The sequence below is a fragment of the Drosophila navojoa genome, chromosome 5, assembly GCF_054131105.1.
Source record: "Drosophila navojoa isolate 15081-1374.11 chromosome 5, UAZ_NAV_1.0, whole genome shotgun sequence".
Lineage (NCBI taxonomy): Eukaryota > Metazoa > Arthropoda > Insecta > Diptera > Drosophilidae > Drosophila > Drosophila navojoa.
In genome coordinates this window covers 13262581-13281911 of record NC_142893.1, presented here as the reverse complement: position 1 = coordinate 13281911, position 19331 = coordinate 13262581, and the positions used below count along the sequence as shown (strand labels likewise).

At 44.2% G+C, this 19331-nt stretch overlaps 5 protein-coding genes across 17 annotated transcripts; 3 read left to right on the top strand and 2 right to left on the bottom strand.

Moving 5' to 3' along the window:
- Nucleotides 1–89: 89 nt before the first annotated feature.
- On the top strand, nt 90–1649 carry eIF3m (eukaryotic translation initiation factor 3 subunit m). Its single transcript, XM_018106492.3, has 3 exons — nt 90–229; nt 351–530; nt 589–1649. The coding sequence occupies exons 1-3, from the start codon at nt 185–187 to the stop codon at nt 1525–1527; spliced, it is 1164 nt and encodes a 387-aa protein (XP_017961981.1). The 5' UTR covers nt 90–184; the 3' UTR covers nt 1528–1649.
- On the bottom strand, nt 1571–3128 carry O-fut1 (O-fucosyltransferase 1). Its single transcript, XM_018106491.3, has 2 exons — nt 2961–3128; nt 1571–2898 (listed from the first exon to the last, which is right to left on the bottom strand). The coding sequence occupies exons 1-2, from the start codon at nt 3067–3069 to the stop codon at nt 1808–1810; spliced, it is 1200 nt and encodes a 399-aa protein (XP_017961980.1). The 5' UTR covers nt 3070–3128; the 3' UTR covers nt 1571–1807.
- Nucleotides 3129–3472: 344 nt separating this feature from the next.
- Ppcdc (phosphopantothenoylcysteine decarboxylase) lies at nt 3473–4598 on the top strand. Its single transcript, XM_018106454.3, has 3 exons — nt 3473–3964; nt 4022–4225; nt 4291–4598. The coding sequence occupies exons 1-3, from the start codon at nt 3791–3793 to the stop codon at nt 4549–4551; spliced, it is 639 nt and encodes a 212-aa protein (XP_017961943.1). The 5' UTR covers nt 3473–3790; the 3' UTR covers nt 4552–4598.
- Nucleotides 4599–5476: 878 nt separating this feature from the next.
- Nucleotides 5477–14178, bottom strand: Asx (transcriptional regulator additional sex combs). 13 transcript variants are annotated; one of them, XM_089262716.1, is made up of 13 exons: nt 14026–14155; nt 13867–13931; nt 13179–13467; nt 12671–13117; nt 11486–12602; nt 10772–11417; nt 10608–10706; nt 10048–10113; nt 9055–9974; nt 7608–8993; nt 7252–7539; nt 6992–7193; nt 5477–6281 (listed from the first exon to the last, which is right to left on the bottom strand). In XM_089262716.1, exons 4-13 carry the CDS (start codon nt 12994–12996, stop codon nt 5938–5940), a joined length of 5394 nt encoding a protein of 1797 aa, XP_089118842.1. In that variant the 5' UTR covers nt 12997–13117; nt 13179–13467; nt 13867–13931; nt 14026–14155; the 3' UTR covers nt 5477–5937. The 13 variants fall into 13 exon arrangements, with proteins under 13 accessions (XP_089118842.1, XP_089118847.1, XP_089118844.1 ...); XM_089262721.1 differs by having other exon boundaries at nt 13179–13389; XM_089262718.1 differs by lacking the exon at nt 13867–13931 and having other exon boundaries at nt 14026–14178.
- Nucleotides 14179–14438: 260 nt separating this feature from the next.
- Nucleotides 14439–19250, top strand: Cpsf160 (cleavage and polyadenylation specificity factor subunit 1). The gene is made up of 2 exons (XM_018106716.3): nt 14439–16505; nt 16569–19250. Exons 1-2 carry the CDS (start codon nt 14589–14591, stop codon nt 19050–19052), a joined length of 4401 nt encoding a protein of 1466 aa, XP_017962205.1. The 5' UTR covers nt 14439–14588; the 3' UTR covers nt 19053–19250.
- Nucleotides 19251–19331: the final 81 nt, after the last annotated feature.

Here is a 19331-nt window from a genome sequence, read left to right as displayed (position 1 = left end):
TCTCGAAATTTAATTATCGTTATTGTTATGCCTATCAATATCGACTATTTTTGCACAGTGTGGCAACTCTATTATTGTTTTGCCCTTTCCTTTCGAGTTGTCAATTCAGCGACGACGACGACGTGTGCGTGCAAAATTGTTTATTCTTCTGCTAAAAATAAATAATACAGCATTCTGAAAAACGATGACTTCGCATCCGGTGTTTATAGACCTGTCTTTGGACGAGCAGGTAATATTCCAATTATAATTTAACGTATTGTATATGCGGCGCTACCCTTTAAAGTGAGGTTATGTGCAAAAACAAGCCATAAATATATAAATTAAAATATTTTTGTTTGTCTTCCCTAAAGGTGCAAGAGCTGCGCAAGTATTTTAAGAAGCTGGGTGCAGAAATCTCGTCGGAGAAATCGAACAAAGGCGTCGAGGATGATTTACACAAGATAATTGGTGTATGTGAAGTTTGCTTCAAAGACGGCGAACCAGCCCAAATTGATGGCATACTGAATAGCATTGTATCCATTATGATAACGGTATGTATGAAGTATATGATTGATTTTGAATATATATCATTAAATCTTCAACCTTTAGATACCGCTGGATCGTGGCGAGAACATCGTGCTGGCCTATTGCGAAAAGATGACTAAGGCGCCCAACCAGCCGCTGGCGAAGGTTTGCCTGCAATCGCTTTGGCGGTTATTCAACAATCTGGACACAGCATCCCCCTTGCGCTACCATGTTTACTATCATTTGGTGCAAGTTGCCAAGCAGTGTGATCAGGTGCTGGAAGTCTTCACTGGCGTCGATCAATTGAAGTCGCAGTTCGCTAACTGCCCGCCTTCCAGTGAGCAGATGCAAAAGTTGTATCGTCTATTGCACGACGTGACCAAGGATACCAACTTGGAGCTGTCTTCAAAGGTGATGATTGAGCTATTGGGCACATATACGGCAGACAATGCGTGCGTTGCTCGTGAGGATGCTATGAAGTGCATTGTTACTGCCCTGGCCGATCCCAATACATTCCTGCTCGACCCCTTGCTATCGCTGAAGCCTGTTCGCTTTTTGGAAGGTGATCTAATACACGATTTGCTGTCCATCTTTGTCTCGGACAAGCTGCCCTCATATGTGCAGTTCTATGAGGATCACAAAGAGTTTGTCAACTCCCAAGGCTTGAATCACGAGCAGAATATGAAGAAAATGCGGCTGTTGACATTCATGCAGCTGGCCGAAAGCTACCCCGAGATGACATTCGACACACTGACCAAGGAATTGCAAATTAACGAGGATGAAGTGGAACCGTTTGTCATAGAAGTGCTGAAGACAAAGCTTGTGCGTGCACGTCTCGATCAGGCCAATCGCAAGGTTCACATCTCATCGACAATGCATCGCACCTTTGGTGCACCACAGTGGGAACAGCTGCGCGATCTGTTGCAGGCCTGGAAGGAGAACCTCAGCTCTGTACGCGAGGGATTAACAAATGTATCATCTGCACAATTGGATCTGGCACGCTCGCAAAAGCTGATACATTAGAGACAACCGATATCCAAGATCAAATAAAATACGAGCGCTGGTATAAAGTTTTACATGATATAAATTATTTTGAGGAATGCGTGAAAACCCAAGCTTGAATAAATTTCTAAGTAAAATCAAAATCATAGACTAATTAATTGTAGCATATACGAGAATATTTGTCAGACTATTCTCAAGATTCAAATGTTCTGAATACTTTCTAGCTTAACACTAAGTGCTGGCGATATATATGCATATATCCTTCTCTTTTTGAGAGATTTGTCAGAAATTGTCACGGCATTTATAGCTCCTCATGAGGCTTCGATTGCTGACGCTCCTTTTCTTTTGGAAACGACCAAAAATACGATGGAAATCCGTGCGTATCCCTTTCCCGTTTGACAAATGCACTATACGAAGAGATGCAGTTGCCTATGAAGTGGTTCGATTGTCCTAGTATGGCCAAATCCAAATAAGGGTCATCCTCTGGCAGCTTATGTACACTGATATCCATACGAGAGAGCGCATTCGTTAGCTCTGCTATCATATGGTTCGAATCGGATGCCACAAATACGGACTTCACCTCATTCTTCGGCTGCGATTGGCGCACATTTTTAATCGTTCGCTTTAGCTGTCTGATAATTGACTCTTTCGTGGGCATACAGAGCTCTTGGTAGAGCTCACCACGTTCGTTCTTATAGCCAAGGCACTGAGGCGATGCGAAGAGCTGCTGGCTATCCTTAATGTGCTCACAGGCGCGCACCCAATCGATGCCATTTCGCAAATGCAGTCCAATAAATGCGCCACGAGGAAGAACCGTACGTATAAATTCTCGAGCGGCTTCTCGATACTTCGGGCTCCATACTAAGTACCTTTGCAATTCACGATTCTCGAGCTGCACGGGAAAGCTTGCCGGTGCGCCGGTGAACGCTAAAACGGGCCACTTATCAGCTTTATAGTTTTCTTGCCACTTGGTTGCTATCGAACTATGACGCACATCGAAGTGTAGCGGGCCATAAAACTCCGAGCCCACAAAATCAATACTATATGTATCCCAGAATGGACCAAAGGGATTGCCATCCTTGGCGTGACAATTCGGTTCATCTGGATTATTTTTCTCTTGTTGCAAGCTTTTGCGTTCCATATAACAGAAGGCAATGCGCTCGTTGGCAGGCCACACTTCATCGGCCAGGTGTTCCATAAAGTCAGACATAAGGATTACGCGATGAAACTCCTGCAGCGGCTCCACCTCGAAATATGTGTCAAAAGGCACCTGCCGAGAGCGCATTTCACCTTTGCGATATTCCACCCATGGTGGCAGAATTAACGTGCGATTTAGAGCCTGAGCGAAGGCTAGCGAGCCTAAGAAATGGTCCGCCTGGTTACCAAAGCGTCCTGAAAAGGCCAAACAATAAATTAAATTAAACAAATAACCAAGAAGTTCTAGTTAACCTTACCCATACAGGGACAGTAGGCAATGTACCCATTGGGATCGCGCTCAAATTCGGCATTTGTATTTAATATTAGTATTGAAATAAAATAAATTAACAATTTAAGCCACTGCATTCTGCCGGCTTCGTGTACAGCGCTGCCAGACTTTTCAAAGTGTAAACAGATATTTGACAATTTAAATGGCGGACATATTTTTTAATTTAAAAATAACTTTTTCATCTATTTACTTTATTCGTAAATGCATTTATATTAATATTCCATTCAATTAATAATTAAAGCCCCTTTATTACATCGTCTCAATGGGTTTTCTACCAGACTTTGAATATAAACAATACTAACAATATACAAATGGCGTTTATATTTAATTTGATAATATCATAATTATTCTGAATATTCAAGCTATATATAGCTATAGCTATAGGGTTTTCCTTAACAATAAACTTTAATAAAAATAATAATATATCAGCAGCTGTTCTTACCGTGCTGCCACTTTTATTACAATTTTTAAAATCTGGCAGCCCACCAAAGTTCATAGGTTTTACTGGCTCTATATTTACCTTTTATCTATTTCATAATTTCCTCACAATCGTTTATGAAGGCTTTAAGATAAGCACGATACTCAAATGACTTCACAGATTTACAATCAAAAGAAGTTCATACCGACAGCGCCAGAGAAGGGCAGCTTTCCGTTAGATCACGAGAGCTTGTGTAAGAAGCATTTCTTAATTTACGCCAGTTGCTTACGCCGCAACGACAACGACAACTCCAAGTGCCGGGCAGAAGCTAAAGAGTATTTGGGCTGTCGCATGGAAAACAATCTTATGGAAAAAACAGAATGGGCGAAACTGGGCTTTCCGGAAAAGGAGCAACCGACAGTGAAAGAGCAGCAACAAAAGCAATGAAGCCGGAACGCAATCTTTTAATTGCAGCCACAGGCAGCGTGGCCACCATTAAGATGGTGCAAATGATATCCGAATTCAGCGACGACAAGCTGCCCTACAAATTTAATGTAAGACGTGCTATGCTTCCACTCTTTCCCTTCACTAACTGCAAATATTTTAACCAGATTAAAGTCATCATAACGGAGCATGCGAAGCATTTTTTTGAATTGGAGGAGGTGCCGGAGCATGTGCCCATTTTACATAACCGAGACGAGTGGCTCACTTGGAATAAACGCGGCGATCCGGTACTGCACATTGACCTAGGCAAGTGGGCCGACATTATGTTAATTGCACCCCTCAGTGCCAATTCTCTAGCCAAAATAGCCAGCGTAAGATGAACCTATCTTTCATTAAACATTAGGTAAACATTATTATCAAATACATTTTATGACAGGGTATTTGTGATAATCTGATGTTGTGCGTGGTTCGTGCTTGGGATTTGGAGAAGCCACTGTTCTTTGCACCGGCCATGAATACACGCATGTACGATCATCCCATTACGCGCGAGCAGATTGACAAACTAATTAAATGGGGCTACAAAGAGATTCCCTGTATATCGAAAACTCTTATGTGTGGCGATACGGGCAACGGGGCCATGGCAGAGGTGTCCACAATTGTTTCTATAGTGGTCGGCACATTTACAATGCCTTTGTAAATACTAAAAACTTTGTTATAGTTAAAAATAAAATACATTTTGTTAAATTTAAACGCATTTTCCCTTACCTATCTAAAGAATTAATAACCTTTTTCAGAATACCCCCGTAAATATAGGTCTATTATTATTATTTTTGATTTTTTTTTTTCAATTTATTTGTAATAATGTTTATTGGTTAATTTTGAGTGCATCTAGGAGCAAAATGATTTATGTTTTACTTTTTTTTAATTTTGTTCCTCATCTCTATATAATATTTGTTTTCTTTTTAAATTGCAATTTAGTTTCTCAATTAACATTTATATTTTTTTGTTGCAGTGCATATTTGTGTGTTTGTTTTTGTTTTCTTTTATCAACAGTTTTATGCATTTAAATCAATTTTTTATATGCGAATTACAATTAATTTTATGCGCTATATTATGTGTATGCTAGAGATGTTTTTTTTTTTTTTCTTATTTGTGGATTGTGTGGGATGATAAACTTAGAATTAGGGAAATAAAAAGAGCTTAGGTTTACGAAAAATTACACAGTAAAATGTATATGTTATGTAAATGTATGTGTATTGTAGTTGCATGTATGTATATAATGTAGTTGCTTATGAATTTGATTAAAAACGAATCAACTGCTGCGACAAATTATAAAAATATAGTCTTCAGGCATATGTCAACCTAAGTTTGAAGTTGTTCTCAATTCTAGCTTAAACATAATTACACATAGTCATATATATACACATACATGTATATATATAGTGTATGTATATATGATATTTTTTATTTATAAATTACAATTAATATTAAACATAAATATTTACATAGCTTGGATTTTATTGGTTTTATTTGCTGCTTTTGCCGCTGCCTTTTTGTTTTTGTTTTGTTTTGTTTAAATTACAATGAGTGTTTTATTTTTTTTTTGTTAATCTTTATATATAATTTTTGTTTTTTGTTTTCATTTTTATGTGCAGCTGTAATACCGTTTTTTTAAAGGTACGAAGCATGCACGTAATACACAACACTTGCTTGATTATTAAGCTTTGTTTTATAGCTACTTTCTTTATACAAAAGGTATTTGCTTTTCGTTTAAGCGTTTATCAGCATTAGCTTTCGTTTTTTCTTTCTCTCAGTGTATCTAAGCCTCTGCACTTGGTATTTATAATTGGGTTTTCGCTTCTATAGTCTAGCTTACAAATTGTCTGGGTAAAAAAGGAGTGATTGGTATTTAACAATGTATACTCTTGCTTTCTCGAACTGATTTTTCGACATGCCATTCAATATATAGTTATATATATATATGTATGTATATACAGAATATAGCATTAGCATTGCATCTAAATGGGTTTAACTTTATATATTACTATAATACGTTGTCAAGTTGCATCTGGAGGCTTAGCTCTCATCTGATCACACAGGACACGCACAACTTCGAGGCGCTGATACAATCATCGTGACAGAATGCGCCGCATTGCTGGCAAATGACCATCGCGTTTAAAGCACAAGCACAACCATTGTTGGTCGCGTCGTTACCTGGCGGTGTGTTCTCGCCGCTTTGATGCAGTTGGATTAGAGCATGCTGCTGTTGTTGTGACTGCTGCTGCTGCTGCTGTGTTGTTTGCTGTGTCGTTCCTGCAGCTCCGACAGCCGTTGTTGTAGCTGCTGTAGTTGTCACGATGTAGTTGTTGCCCGCATCCATAAGAGTTGCCGGCGAATTGCTGTTGTCTATGTAGGTAATGTTGGTACCTATTAAAAGTAGACCATGGTGTTAGTTACACGATTTTTAACTGAATTCTTACTTATTTGTATATACTATATATTACCGTATAGTACAAAATCATAAGGAATATAATCAATAGCAATCGTACATACATAAATATAATGACTGCATTCACAGTTGATGATACTAAGAGCTGCTATGTCTGCAAGCTTAATGAACATCAATACTTATATGAAAATCATCTTAAATCATGTTGACATTATTTTAATTCTTCTTTTCTTTAGACCATATACTACTATGCTATAAATATTTAAATTTTTCAGAAAATAAATCTTTTGTTTTATTAATTTAATAAATTTTCACTTTTCCTGCTGAGCTAAAACTATGAATCATTATCTAATTGGTATACAATTTTTACTTATGCTTAAAACATTTACTCTTAATTAACAATCAATCTGTGAATGCATATAAATTGAAAAAAAAAATAAAAGCATGCAGTTTACATACTCGTTACGCATACGCTAAGAAGGGTTACGTGGAAACAGAAAAAAGAATGAGTCAACGTGGTGATATTGTTTTTTGTTTGCCAAACAGTTGATAAATCTAACAAATCTAGTATGATAATTCATTAATATGATGACGTGCCAATTTATGAATGAATTCAAATTTTTGATGTGTGTGTGTGGGGTGGTTTGAAAGACGTACCTCGCTAAGCACTAATAATACACCAATTTACCTGCAGCGATATTGCGCCGCACAATATTCGCAGCCGCGTTTACATTGCCGAGTTGCTGTTGTTGTTGCTGTTGCTGCTGCAGCTCGTTATGATGCAGTGCATCGTTGCCGGCACTATTGTTGTTGTCCACTGAAGCCGGACGCCCGCGTCCGCCCAAGCTAATGCCATTTAGGCTATGCAGCGAATTCTGAACGGCAACAAACTGATAAAAAGGAATACATTTGATAACCAAGTTCTGATATAGTATATATACTACTCACCTGATTTTGATGTAAAGGCGGCGCACTGGAAGCCCGCGGTGCTTGATTGTCAGCTGCCCCTACATTGGCGCGATGCACCAGCACATATTGCCCTGTGCCATTCTGATGCAACAGCTGCTGCTGCTCTTGGCCGGACTGTTGCGTGACCAACTGTTGCTGCTGCTGCTGCTGTTGTGGACTGGACGCTCCAGGCGTTGCAGTGAGCAAGTGCCGCATCACAGTTGTGGGCGAGGGCTTGCGCTGCACGTACTTCTTCCGGGGAAAGCCACTCATGCGCGGACCTATGACCTGGACAAACAGTTTGTTCTCTATATTAGTTAAGAGATTCTAATTGATCGGTAATCGTGGCAACTTACCTTATAGACGCCCGGTCTGCCCACGCCCAGCACATTGGGCGGCAGGGCTGGCAGCTCCTCCTGCTTGAGCAGATTTTGTGCTGGTGCTGACACAGCGACCGTCGCTGCTGCCGGCACATTGTTCAAGGGCGTGGCTGCCACTGTGGACACGTTAATTGTTGCATTGCTGCTGCTCACTGCAGTTGTTGGCGTTGTCGTCGTCTGTTGCTGCTGCTGGCTGAGTATGGCCGCTGGCGGGCGCAGCTGCGCCTTGAGGTTCTCACGATTCGGACTGTTTTGTATGACAGCCTGGCAGATTTGATAGCTTCGCTCCAGGTTGACAGCTCCCGGTGGCAAACGATTAGTTGTCGCCTTACGCCCCTTCCCCGTGGGCATCTTTGGCTGCAGTCGCTGCTGGGCAATGGTTGTGGGCACTCCCGAAGGTGGCAACGATTTCATGGTCAGCACATTGTTAACTGTTGCAACGGGTTGCAGTTGCAGTGTTTGTTGCTGCTGTTGCTGCTGCAAGTTGCTGTTGTGATTGACCTGCTGCTGCGTTGTCACAACATTTGCATAGCTGGACGGAATTTGGGCATTGTTTGTGGCTGATGTGGGCACTGCTGCTGTGGCTGCTGCATTGGGCGACGCATTGGCGGGTCGTGTCATGGATATGATGTTCAGCGGCTTGGCTATGAACTTCGGTGGCACTACAGCTTGCTGTTGTTGCTGATAGGTTTGCTGCTGCTGCTGCAGTTGCTGTTGCTGCTGTTGTTGTTGTTGCAGCAGATTGTTATTTGCAGCCTGGGCCAGCAGTTGACGTTGATGCAGCTGCGCCTGCAGCGCAAATTGTTGCAGTTGTTGTTGCTTCTGTTCTAGCTGCTGTTGCTGCAGCAAATTTGGTGTTAAGAATTGCTGTGCTCCATTGGTATTGATCTCGAAAGGTTTGCGTAAGGTCACAGGCAACGTTTTGTGTATCGAATTGCTACTAGTTGCCTGCTGCTGTTGTTGTTGCTGCTGCTGGGCGGCTGCTTGTAAGGTGAACTGTTGCAGCAATTGCTGCTGCTGTTGTTGCAACTGCTGCTGCTGACGCTGTTGCTGCTGCTGTTGTTGTTGCTGCTGCTGCTGCTGTTGTTGCTGCTGCTGCTGCAGCAAGAAATTGCCAATGATTTGCCCATTAGAGTCTACCAAAATTTGACGCTGCTGTTGTTGCGGTGCAGGAGCAGCAGTCGCAGCTGCAGCTGGCTGCGGGGCTAACTGATTGATGGCAATGCTGCTGCTACTGCTACTGCACAGGCTCAAGTTGTTGCTGCTGTCATTGCTGTTGCTGCTATTCGTGATGACTGTGCTGGAGACTTCCATTTCGGCAGCAGACATGGGCACCGCATCACAAAGCAGTTCGTGGGAGATCTGTGAATGGATTTAGAATGAAACTGCAATTTGCTGACTTGATGATGTGTTCATGACTCACCTCATTCGCAAAGTCACTGCTGTGGCCCTGCGGCATAAAGGAATGCTGCGTCAATTGGACAACATCCTGCAACTGCGCCTGCAGCTGCTGTTGTTGCTGCTGTTGTTGTTGCTGTTGCTGTAGCTTGTCCACAATATCTTGCACAGCATCGCCACCGCTGACATCCATAACGTGTTCCACCATTTCGTTCATTAAATCATCCTGATCCGGTTGCTCCGCTTCGATGCACTCCACCACATCCTCATCGTCCTCGTCTACAATTTCTTCTCCTTCATCTTCATCTTCGTCATTGTCCATCAGATTGTGACACTCGACCATGTCGTCTATCACCTCTTCCTCTTCCTCCTCGGGCTCATGCACCACATCCATCAACTGGATATCGTCATGATTCAGATGCTGCTCCACCTGATGATGATGCAGTCGCTCCACTGAATTATCCGATGCTTGCGTCGGTCCTGCTGCCAGCAATTTAATGCCACCAAAATTCCAATCGTGCTGCACATTTTGAAACATCTCGCTTGAGTTTAACTCTACCGGCAATTCCACCTGTTGATGCTGCTGCTGCTCCTGCTGTTGTTGCTGCAACGTGGCTACCGTGCTGAGCATGGCCTGCATGTTGGCTAACGTAGCTTCTGCCGGTGTGCCCAGTGATAGCGCCGTAGCTGCAGCTCCTGCTGCCACCGCTGTCGTCGTAGTCGGAGCCGTTGAGGAAGAGTTGCTGCTGGAGCAGGACGAGGAGAGCGATGATGATAACGAAGAGGATGTGCAACTGCTGGATGCCAGCGAGCTGACAGGCGTTGTATTGGCCAGTGATGTGCCTGTCGAGCTGCTAGCCAAGGGCATGGACATAGCTAGAGTCATTCCCGAGTCCTCCAGCTGCTTATCACAATGATCGTTCAGCTTGATGATTGTTGCTGTCGCTAGAGAAAACAAACCAGAATGAATTAAAGCATTGATAACAACTAAATATAGATATATATATTAATTTATTACAGTTGGGCGATGATGATGATGAGTAGTAGGCGTGGCTGATGGCTGCTTGGTGATCATGGAAGTAGGCTGCATGGCACACGAGCATTGAAGCAAGAGATGGAAAGGCATTAGATAGGTTTTCATAATAATTAATAAGTAATATGAAATATAATGAATTGTTATAAAATAAATGTCCATTATAAATAATACTATACAAAATTAATTGAAATTTTGAAATAATTACATACCAAAAAGTTTATAAATGCAACAGTATAAACATTTATTTAAGTTTAAAGAACAATTTTGAATTTCAGTAACAACAGTATTATAAACAAATGAAGAGTACATATCCAAAATATCCAACCAAATGATTCTTAATTAACAATTTGTGTAACATACAATAAAAAAAAAATACAAAATTCAAAAAAATACACAAAAAAAATATATATATATTCACTTAACTATGATAAAAACAAGCAGTCATAATTCAAAAACAGAATATACAAATAGCCAAAACCATTTAATTCATTAAATATTAATTATCTTTCAGTTAGCATTTCAAATAGTCAAAAGAGGCTTACCATGATCAATCGTATCGGCAAATACAAAATCATGGCTGTTTGTCGTTGTTGGGGCAGTTGCGTTTGCTTCTGTCGCAACATTATCCGTTGCTTTGGTATCTAAATGACAATAAAAATTGTTGATAAAATATACAAAATTTTAGAGTTAATCACAGTGTACGAACCTTCTGACATCTCTACATTTTGCAAATAGCCTGCAAAATTGTTGATTGGGTCTGCTATTGTTGATGTTGCTACTACTGCTGCTGTTGCTGCTGCTGCTGCTGCGGCTGTTGGTATTGCATTTGTGATTGTTGAGGTTGCTGGTGTCGCTGTCACTGTCGTTGTTGATATTGCTACTATTGTTGTCTGTGCATCAGGTGTCTCAATTTTATCACAGGTACTGTTGATAAGTGGCTGCTGGCTATTGTTAGTTATTGCATGTGTTGTTGCTGTTGTTGTCGTCGCCGCTACTACTGCATGATCAACAACATCTGTCACATTCGCCATGGCATTATTAGGAACAATATCAGCTAGTTCACGTTTCATTTGCTTGCTCTCTTTCGACGTGCTGGGCAGCTCTTCCTGCTCTTCAGCCATATTGATCGAACTGCTACGTTTACGTCGCGAGGGGCTGCTCGACGGTCGCTTTAACAGGCGTCGCTGTTGCTCCGTTAAAGCATTGCTGCTACTGATTGCTGCTTCTGTTGCAGCAGCTGTCGTTGATGTTGTTGCTGCTGCTGTTGCTTCTGTTGCTGATGGTGCGGCACCGTCAGTTGTTGCGGTTGTTGTTGCTTCGGTAGTTGTGGTTGTCGATTCGCACTTTGTGCTCTGTAATACATTAGGGCAATAGGTTAATTATAAAATTTAAAAACTATCGAATTCGCATTATAATTTACCGTATTAAATTTCAGTTCAGTCTCATTATCACATGTTGCTTGTTGTAGTTGCTGCTGCTGTGTTGTTGTTGATGTTGTTATTGGTGGTGGTGGTGCCGGTGCTGGTGCTGCAGCTGGTGGTTGTTGTTGTTGTTGCTGTTGCTGCTGTTGTTGTCTAATCGGCTCTATCTTTACTTTGCTACTAGGCGGGTTTAGATTCGGCGCACGCTTCGCAATCTTCTCACCCCAATAGGGCTCGAAATGCTTGACCTTCCAAGGATCTAACTTATTCTTTTCGCGTTCCGCTTCCGTTTTCAGCTTCATTTGATTCTCGGGTGTGAATTCGCCTTCACTAAGCCGTTCTCGCCACTCCAAACAGGCGCGCGCAAAGAACTCATTATTCAGGCAGGAGGCGCTTAAACGAATTGCTTCCGTAGTGTTGCCGCTGGAGCTTGGTTGCTCTGACTGTGATGATTGTTGCTGCTGCTGTTGGTGTTGCTGTTGCACAATCTCACTGGCCTCACGATCCACGCTCGGCAGCAACTGTATGAGATTATGTTGATACAGCGGCGGCAGCAATGAGAACGTTTGCTTATTAAGCAGCGCGCGCAGGTTCGTCGATGCCAATATGGAGTCTGGTGTTTCCAAATCGATTTTGCCATCCTTTGTCTGTTCGATTTGCGCGGCTGTCGTGAGTTTTTTGTTACTGCGTCGACGCGGCTTCACACTAAAGCCTGGAATCGAAGCCAACACCTCACGCATTGTGGATGTTTGTGTGGCGGCCTTACCGCTGCCCGGTGATGCCGTCGCATTTGCATTGGCTGCTGCAGCTGCCGCCGCTGCTGCTGCTGTTGCTGCTGCCGCCGCCGCCGCTGCTGCTGCTGCAGCTGCTTTGGCCTGTTGCTGTTGTTGTATGCGACGACTGCTGATGCCGCGCACGGGCGCAGGTGCTGCAACAGTGCCAGCAGCAGCAGTGGACGCTGTTGCTGTTGCCGTTGCCGTTGTCGAGGCTATGCTTGGTGGAACAAACAACGCTGGCGCTGGCTGTAGTCCAGAATTAAGCAAGGCATCCTCACTGGGTGGCGTTGGCTTCTTCTCAGGTGGTATAGGTTTCACAATGATGCGTGGCAGGTGGCGCCTGTGGACAGAAAATGGAAGAGATTTATATATTCACGCGTTCCATTAAGATATAAACTTGCTGCTAACCTCAGACTATGTGTGTGCTTGTTCGCCAATGTTGTATTAAGCGTCTGCTGCTGTTGCTGTGGCGCTTCTGCTACTGTTGTCTGCTCCAATGCCAGTGGATCCTTTTCATCGTCATCATCCACGAGATTCACATGCGCTGTTGCTTCCATAATCACAGGTGTTATGTGTTGTTGCGGAATGATTGCGGGCAAATGTTGTTTATGTTGTTGCTGCAGCTGCAGCTGCTGCTGATGTTGAGGCTGCGGCTGCTGCTGCTGCTGATGATGATGTTGCGGCGCGGCTGAAGCGGATGTCAATGTATCCGTCGTTATCGTTTTCATATTCATGTATATATATTTGTTTAACTATTTACAATTCGTCTCAGCAATGTTTTAATGTTTCGTATCAATGTTATTGTTGTTATTGGGTCCATATTAAGCGGCAGTTTAAATGCTTTTTACGAACATACTAGATAAAAAAAAAATATATATTACAACGAAGTACATTTTCAATTAATAACACAACTCACCTGTCCAGCAGCAGTCTTAGCCATTTCAATAGGCGCCGGGGTGGGCGGCAATTAAATTTTGCCTCCTCAAGAAACAACAACAGTTTTACAACAATTATTTTGGTCCGTGTTTTGTTTTACCTTTACTATAAAAACCCTTACGCCCAGTCACTTTTCACACACACAAATTTATTATACACGCTAATTTTCATTTGCTGCTCTTTGCCTTTTCCTTTTTATACACATACATACATATATATGTATTTTTTAATATAGATGTGTGTATGTGTGTCCGCCGTGAATTTGTTGCCTACAATAACAAACACAACAACATTAAAAAGAGAGCAAAGCAAAGTTGGTTGGTTTGTTGCTTTTGCCCCTGCAGGAATAATACAGATGTATGCTCACACATACACGTACACACTCACACACATATAATTAAAATGCGCACACACACGCATGCACGCACATATAAAAACTTTTTGCGTGGTTTGTTTTGGCTTTAGTTAATTACGTTTTATCCAGCAGTAGTTCAAATTCCACCCACACTTTCAACTTGATCAATATTATTTCTTATGCACCGAGTTAAAAAACAAATCAAATATTGAATGGTTGTTGCAAAGACACAAACAAAAGCAGAAGCAGAGAGCTACAAGATTTTGGATTCTTTTTCTGCTTCTTGTGCTCTATGGCGTCGACTCTTTCTTACGCAAGCGTTTACATATGCCTTGGCTGAACGCCAACCGCTGTCTTTGTTACGCGCACGGAGAGAAGCTACGCAGCAAAAAAAAAAAAAAAAATAGCTTCCAGTTAATTGAATGAAATTGTTGTTATATTGTACATTAAGGACTTAACATATATAACACACATTTGTCGTTTCACATTCTAATATTCAAAGCCTATTTATTTGATGGTTAAATTAAAGTTATTGGGCTCCCAGTTTGAGAGCAATAGGGATGTTAAAAACTGCACTACACTAGAACTAGAGCTGCTAATTGCTATCTATCGATATTACTAACATCTCTAGAGTGACCAAACTTGTTGGGCTCCAAAGCTATCAATATTGATATATAGCGATATATGTCGAAATAAACACAACATGGATAATTGTGTTTATTTACTTTATTATATTGTTGTTGATGGGTCAATAATCTGCAAAAGAGTTATTTATTAGTTTGTTAATACATTTTAATAAATGTTGTGCAAATAATTAAAATGACAGCTTTCTTACATTCCTGTATTTAACGTTTTTCTGATGTCCACCCGTTTGACTTATCGAGATCTTACCATCCATAAGAGAGCAACTATCGATAGTTTTGCAGATGGACAAACAGATGTAAACAACGCCGGCAGATATTTTAATTTTATCGCGGAGTGGGAAATGTTTTAATTAGTTGTTTTATTTAAATTATCATTCATAAACCCGCCAAGATGTTTTCTATGTGCAAACAGACACACGCGGCCACATCGGTGGAATTCGCCATCTCGTGCCGCTTCTTCAACAATGTGGAGGAGAATCTGGTCGTAGCCGGCGCCAATGTGCTCAAGGTTTACCGCATTGCACCCAACGTGGATGCGACGCAAAGGCAGAAACTGAATCCAAGCGAAATGCGATTAGCGCCTAAAATGCGTCTCGAATGTCTAGCCAGCTATTCCCTCTATGGCAATGTAATGTCGCTGCAAAGCGTCTCATTGGCTGGTGGAATGCGAGATGCTTTGCTTGTGAGCTTTAAGGATGCCAAGCTTTCGGTGCTGCAGCTGGATGCAGACACGCAAACATTAAAAACACTCTCGCTGCACTATTTCGAGGAGGATGACATTCGAGGCGGCTGGACGGGGCGCTATCATGTGCCTGTGGTGCGAGTGGATCCAGATGCCAGGTGTGCTATAATGCTTGTCTATGGCAAGCGTTTGGTGGTGCTGCCCTTTCGGAAGGACAACAGTCTTGATGAGATCGAGCTAGCAGATGTTAAGCCCATAAAGAAAGCGCCCACAGCATTGGTGTCCCGAACGCCTATTATGGCATCCTATTTAATAGCCTTAGCTGATCTCGACGAGAAGCTGGACAATGTGCTGGACATACAATTTCTGCATGGATATTATGAACCGACTCTGCTTATACTCTACGAACCGGTGAGAACTTGTGCGGGCCGCATTAAGGTGCGCTCCGACACCTGTGTTCTGGTGGCCATCTCCTTGAACATACAGCAACGCGTGCATCCCATTATTTGGACGGTGAATAGTCTGCCGTACGATTGCCTGCATGTCTTTCCCATACAAAAGCCCATCGGTGGTTGTTTAGTTATGACTGTGAATGCGATCATCTATCTGAACCAGAGCGTGCCGCCATATGGCGTTAGCTTGAATAGCTCAGCGGACAACAGCACCAGCTTTCCCCTCAAGCCACAGGACAATGTGCGGCTTAGCTTGGACTGTGCGAATTTCGCTTTCATTGATGTGGACAAGCTGGTTATATCGCTACGCACGGGAGATCTGTATGTGTTGACCCTTTGTGTCGATTCTATGAGAACTGTGCGGAATTTCCACTTCCACAAGGCGGCGGCCAGCGTGCTCACCAGCTGCATCTGCGTCTGTCACACGGAGTACATCTTTCTCGGCTCCCGGCTGGGCAACTCGCTGCTGTTGCACTTCACCGAGGAGGATCAGAGCACAGTGATTACCCTGGATGAAGTGGAGTCAGCAGCGGCGGCGGCAGCTGCAGGTGCAGGGGAACAGCAGCAGCAGGCGAATGACCAGTCGCCTCCCCAATTGGATGAGGACCAGGTCTATGATGTGGACCAGCATGAGGCGCCGTCGCAAGCCAAATCGCGTCGTATTGAGGATGAAGAACTGGAGGTATATGGCTCGGGTGCCAAAGCCTCGGTGCTGCAGCTACGTAAATTCATCTTCGAGGTCTGCGACAGTCTGATCAATGTGGCTCCAATCAATTACATGTGTGCCGGCGAGCGTGTGGAGTTTGAAGAGGATGGCACCACATTGCGTCCACATGCCGAGTCCTTGACCGACCTGAAGATTGAGCTTGTCGCCGCCACGGGACACAGCAAAAATGGTGCCCTTTCTGTTTTTGTGAACTGCATCAACCCACAGATCATCACCAGCTTCGAACTGGATGGCTGTCTGGATGTGTGGACGGTCTTTGATGATGCAACGCGAAAACCATCAACGGCTCGCCAGGAGCAACACGATTTTATGCTACTCTCGCAGCGATCCTCGACGCTCGTGCTGCAAACGGGTCAGGAGATCAATGAGATCGAGAACACGGGCTTCACCGTCAACCAGCCGACCATATATGTCGGCAATCTCGGCCAGCAGCGGTTTATAGTGCAGGTAAGAACATCTTATATTTCCATTCTCTATCCTTCAATAACTTTACATTCCGTTTCCTCTCAGGTGACGACTCGCCATGTGCGACTGCTGCAGGGCACCCGACTCATCCAGAACGTGCCCATCGATGTGGGCTCTCCCGTGGTGCAGGTGTCCATTGCCGATCCCTATGTCTGCCTGCGTGTGCTCAATGGCCAGGTCATTACGCTGGCGCTGCGCGAGACGCGTGGCACTCCTCGCTTGGCCATAAACAAGCACACGATCAGCAGTGCCCCAGCTGTGGTGGCGATAGCGGCGTACAAGGATCTGTCCGGACTATTCACATGCAAAGCGGACGATGTGCTCAATTTGACAGGAAGCACGGGAACGGGATTCGCCAACAGCTTTGGCGGCTACATGAAGGCCGAGCCGCACATGAAGGTGGAGGACGAGGAGGACTTGCTCTACGGCGACGCGGGCAATGCCTTCAAACTGAACAGCATGGCCGACCTGGCCAAGCAATCGAAGCAGAAGAACACGGATTGGTGGCGACGCCAGCTGGTGCAGGCGAAGCCCAGCTATTGGCTGGTTGTGGCCCGACAAAGCGGCACGCTGGAGATCTATTCGATGCCGGACATGAAGCTCGTCTATTTGGTGAACGATGTGGGCAATGGCGCACTAGTGCTCACCGATGCCATGGAATTCGTTCCGATTTCATTGACGCAAGAGAACTCCAAGGCGGGCATCTTGCATGCGTGTATGCCACAGCATGCGAACTCGCCGCTGCCCCTCGAACTGAGCCTCGTGGGATTGGGTCACCATGGGGACCGTCCATTGCTGCTGGTGCGCACCCGACTGGAGCTGCTCATCTATCAGGTCTTTCGCTATGCCAAGGGGCATCTGAAGATACGCTTCCGTAAGCTGGAGCAGCTGCATCTACTCGATCAACAGCCCACGCACATCGAACTGCTCAATGAGGAGGAGACGGACGAGGCCGAGTCGTACAATATGCAACCGAAATATGTGCAGAAGCTACGCTACTTTAACAACGTGGGCGGCCTGGCCGGGATCATGGTGTGCGGCGTGAATCCCTGCTTTATCTTCCTAACTTCCCGAGGCGAGCTGCGCATTCATCGGCTGCTGGGCAATGCGGAAGTTCGGAGCTTTGCTGCATTTAATAATGTGAATATTCCGCATGGTTTTCTCTATTTCGATACAACCTATGAGCTGAAGATCTCAGTGCTGCCCACCTATTTGAGCTACGATGCCGCCTGGCCGGTGCGAAAGGTTCCGTTGCGTTGCACGCCTCGTCAGCTGGTTTATCATCGGGAGAATCGGGTGTATTGCCTGATCACACAGAAGGAGGAGCCGATGACCAAATATTATCGCTTCAATGGCGAGGACAAGGAGCTGTCCGAGGAGAGTCGAGGCGAACGCTTCATTTACCCCATTGGCTCGCTATTCGAAATGGTCCTGATCAGTCCCGAGACGTGGGAGATTGTGCCGGACGCTTCGATACAGTTTGAGCCATGGGAACATGTGACGGCCTTCAAGCTAGTGAAACTCTCGTATGAGGGCACACGATCGGGCTTGAAGGAATATCTCTGCATTGGCACCAATTTCAACTACAGCGAAGACATCACCAGTCGCGGCAATATCCACATATATGACATCATTGAGGTGGTGCCCGAGCCCGGCAAGCCGATGACCAAATTCAAGCTGAAGGAGGTGTTCAAGAAGGAGCAGAAGGGACCCGTTTCGGCCATCTCCGATGTGGTGGGCTTCCTGGTCACTGGTCTCGGCCAGAAGATCTACATCTGGCAGCTGCGCGATGGCGATCTCATTGGCGTCGCCTTCATCGACACAAACATCTATGTGCATCAGATAATCACGGTCAAATCGCTGATCTTCATTGCGGATGTTTACAAATCGATCAGTTTGCTGCGCTTCCAGGAGGAGTATCGCACCCTGTCGCTGGCCTCGCGCGACTTCAATCCCCTCGAGGTGTTTGGCATCGAGTTCATGGTCGACAACTCGAATTTGGGCTTCCTGGTCACGGATGCGGAACGCAATATAATTGTCTATATGTACCAGCCGGAAGCGCGCGAATCTCTGGGCGGACAGAAGCTGTTGCGTAAAGCGGACTACCATCTCGGTCAGGTGGTGAATACGATGTTCCGGGTGCAGTGCCATCAACGGGGTCTGCATCAGCGCCAGCCCTTCCTCTACGAGAACAAGCATTTCGTCATCTATGGCACGCTCGACGGAGCCCTCGGATATTGTTTGCCGCTGCCCGAGAAAGTCTATCGACGCTTCCTTATGCTGCAGAACGTTTTACTCTCCTATCAGGAGCATTTGTGCGGCCTGAATCCCAAGGAGTATCGCACGATAAAGACGGTCAAGAAAATGGGCATAAATCCGTCGCGCTGCATCATCGATGGTGACCTCATATGGTCCTATCGCATGCTGGCCCACTCAGAGCGCAACGAGGTGGCCAAAAAGATTGGCACTCGCACCGAGGAGATACTCGCCGATCTGCTCGAGATCGAACGCCTGTCGGCCATCTTTTAAAGTTAAAGCCTGGCCCTGACAGCCCTCTAAGTTTGTAAAGTTAAACCTTAAGCCCTAGTACTAAGTCGTAGTCCTCTAGTTATAAGTAATGCCAACTGCATGTCAACTTAGTCCAACTGCCCCCAAAACTATATCGTAATAGCAACAAAATGATTTGTTAACGCGATTTGTAGATTTTCCAAAACAAAACAAAAAATACTAAAAAAAAAAATATATAAATATGTTTATAAACTATGAAAAGTATAAATATTGGAATTATATATGTTTCTCTTTTTCAAT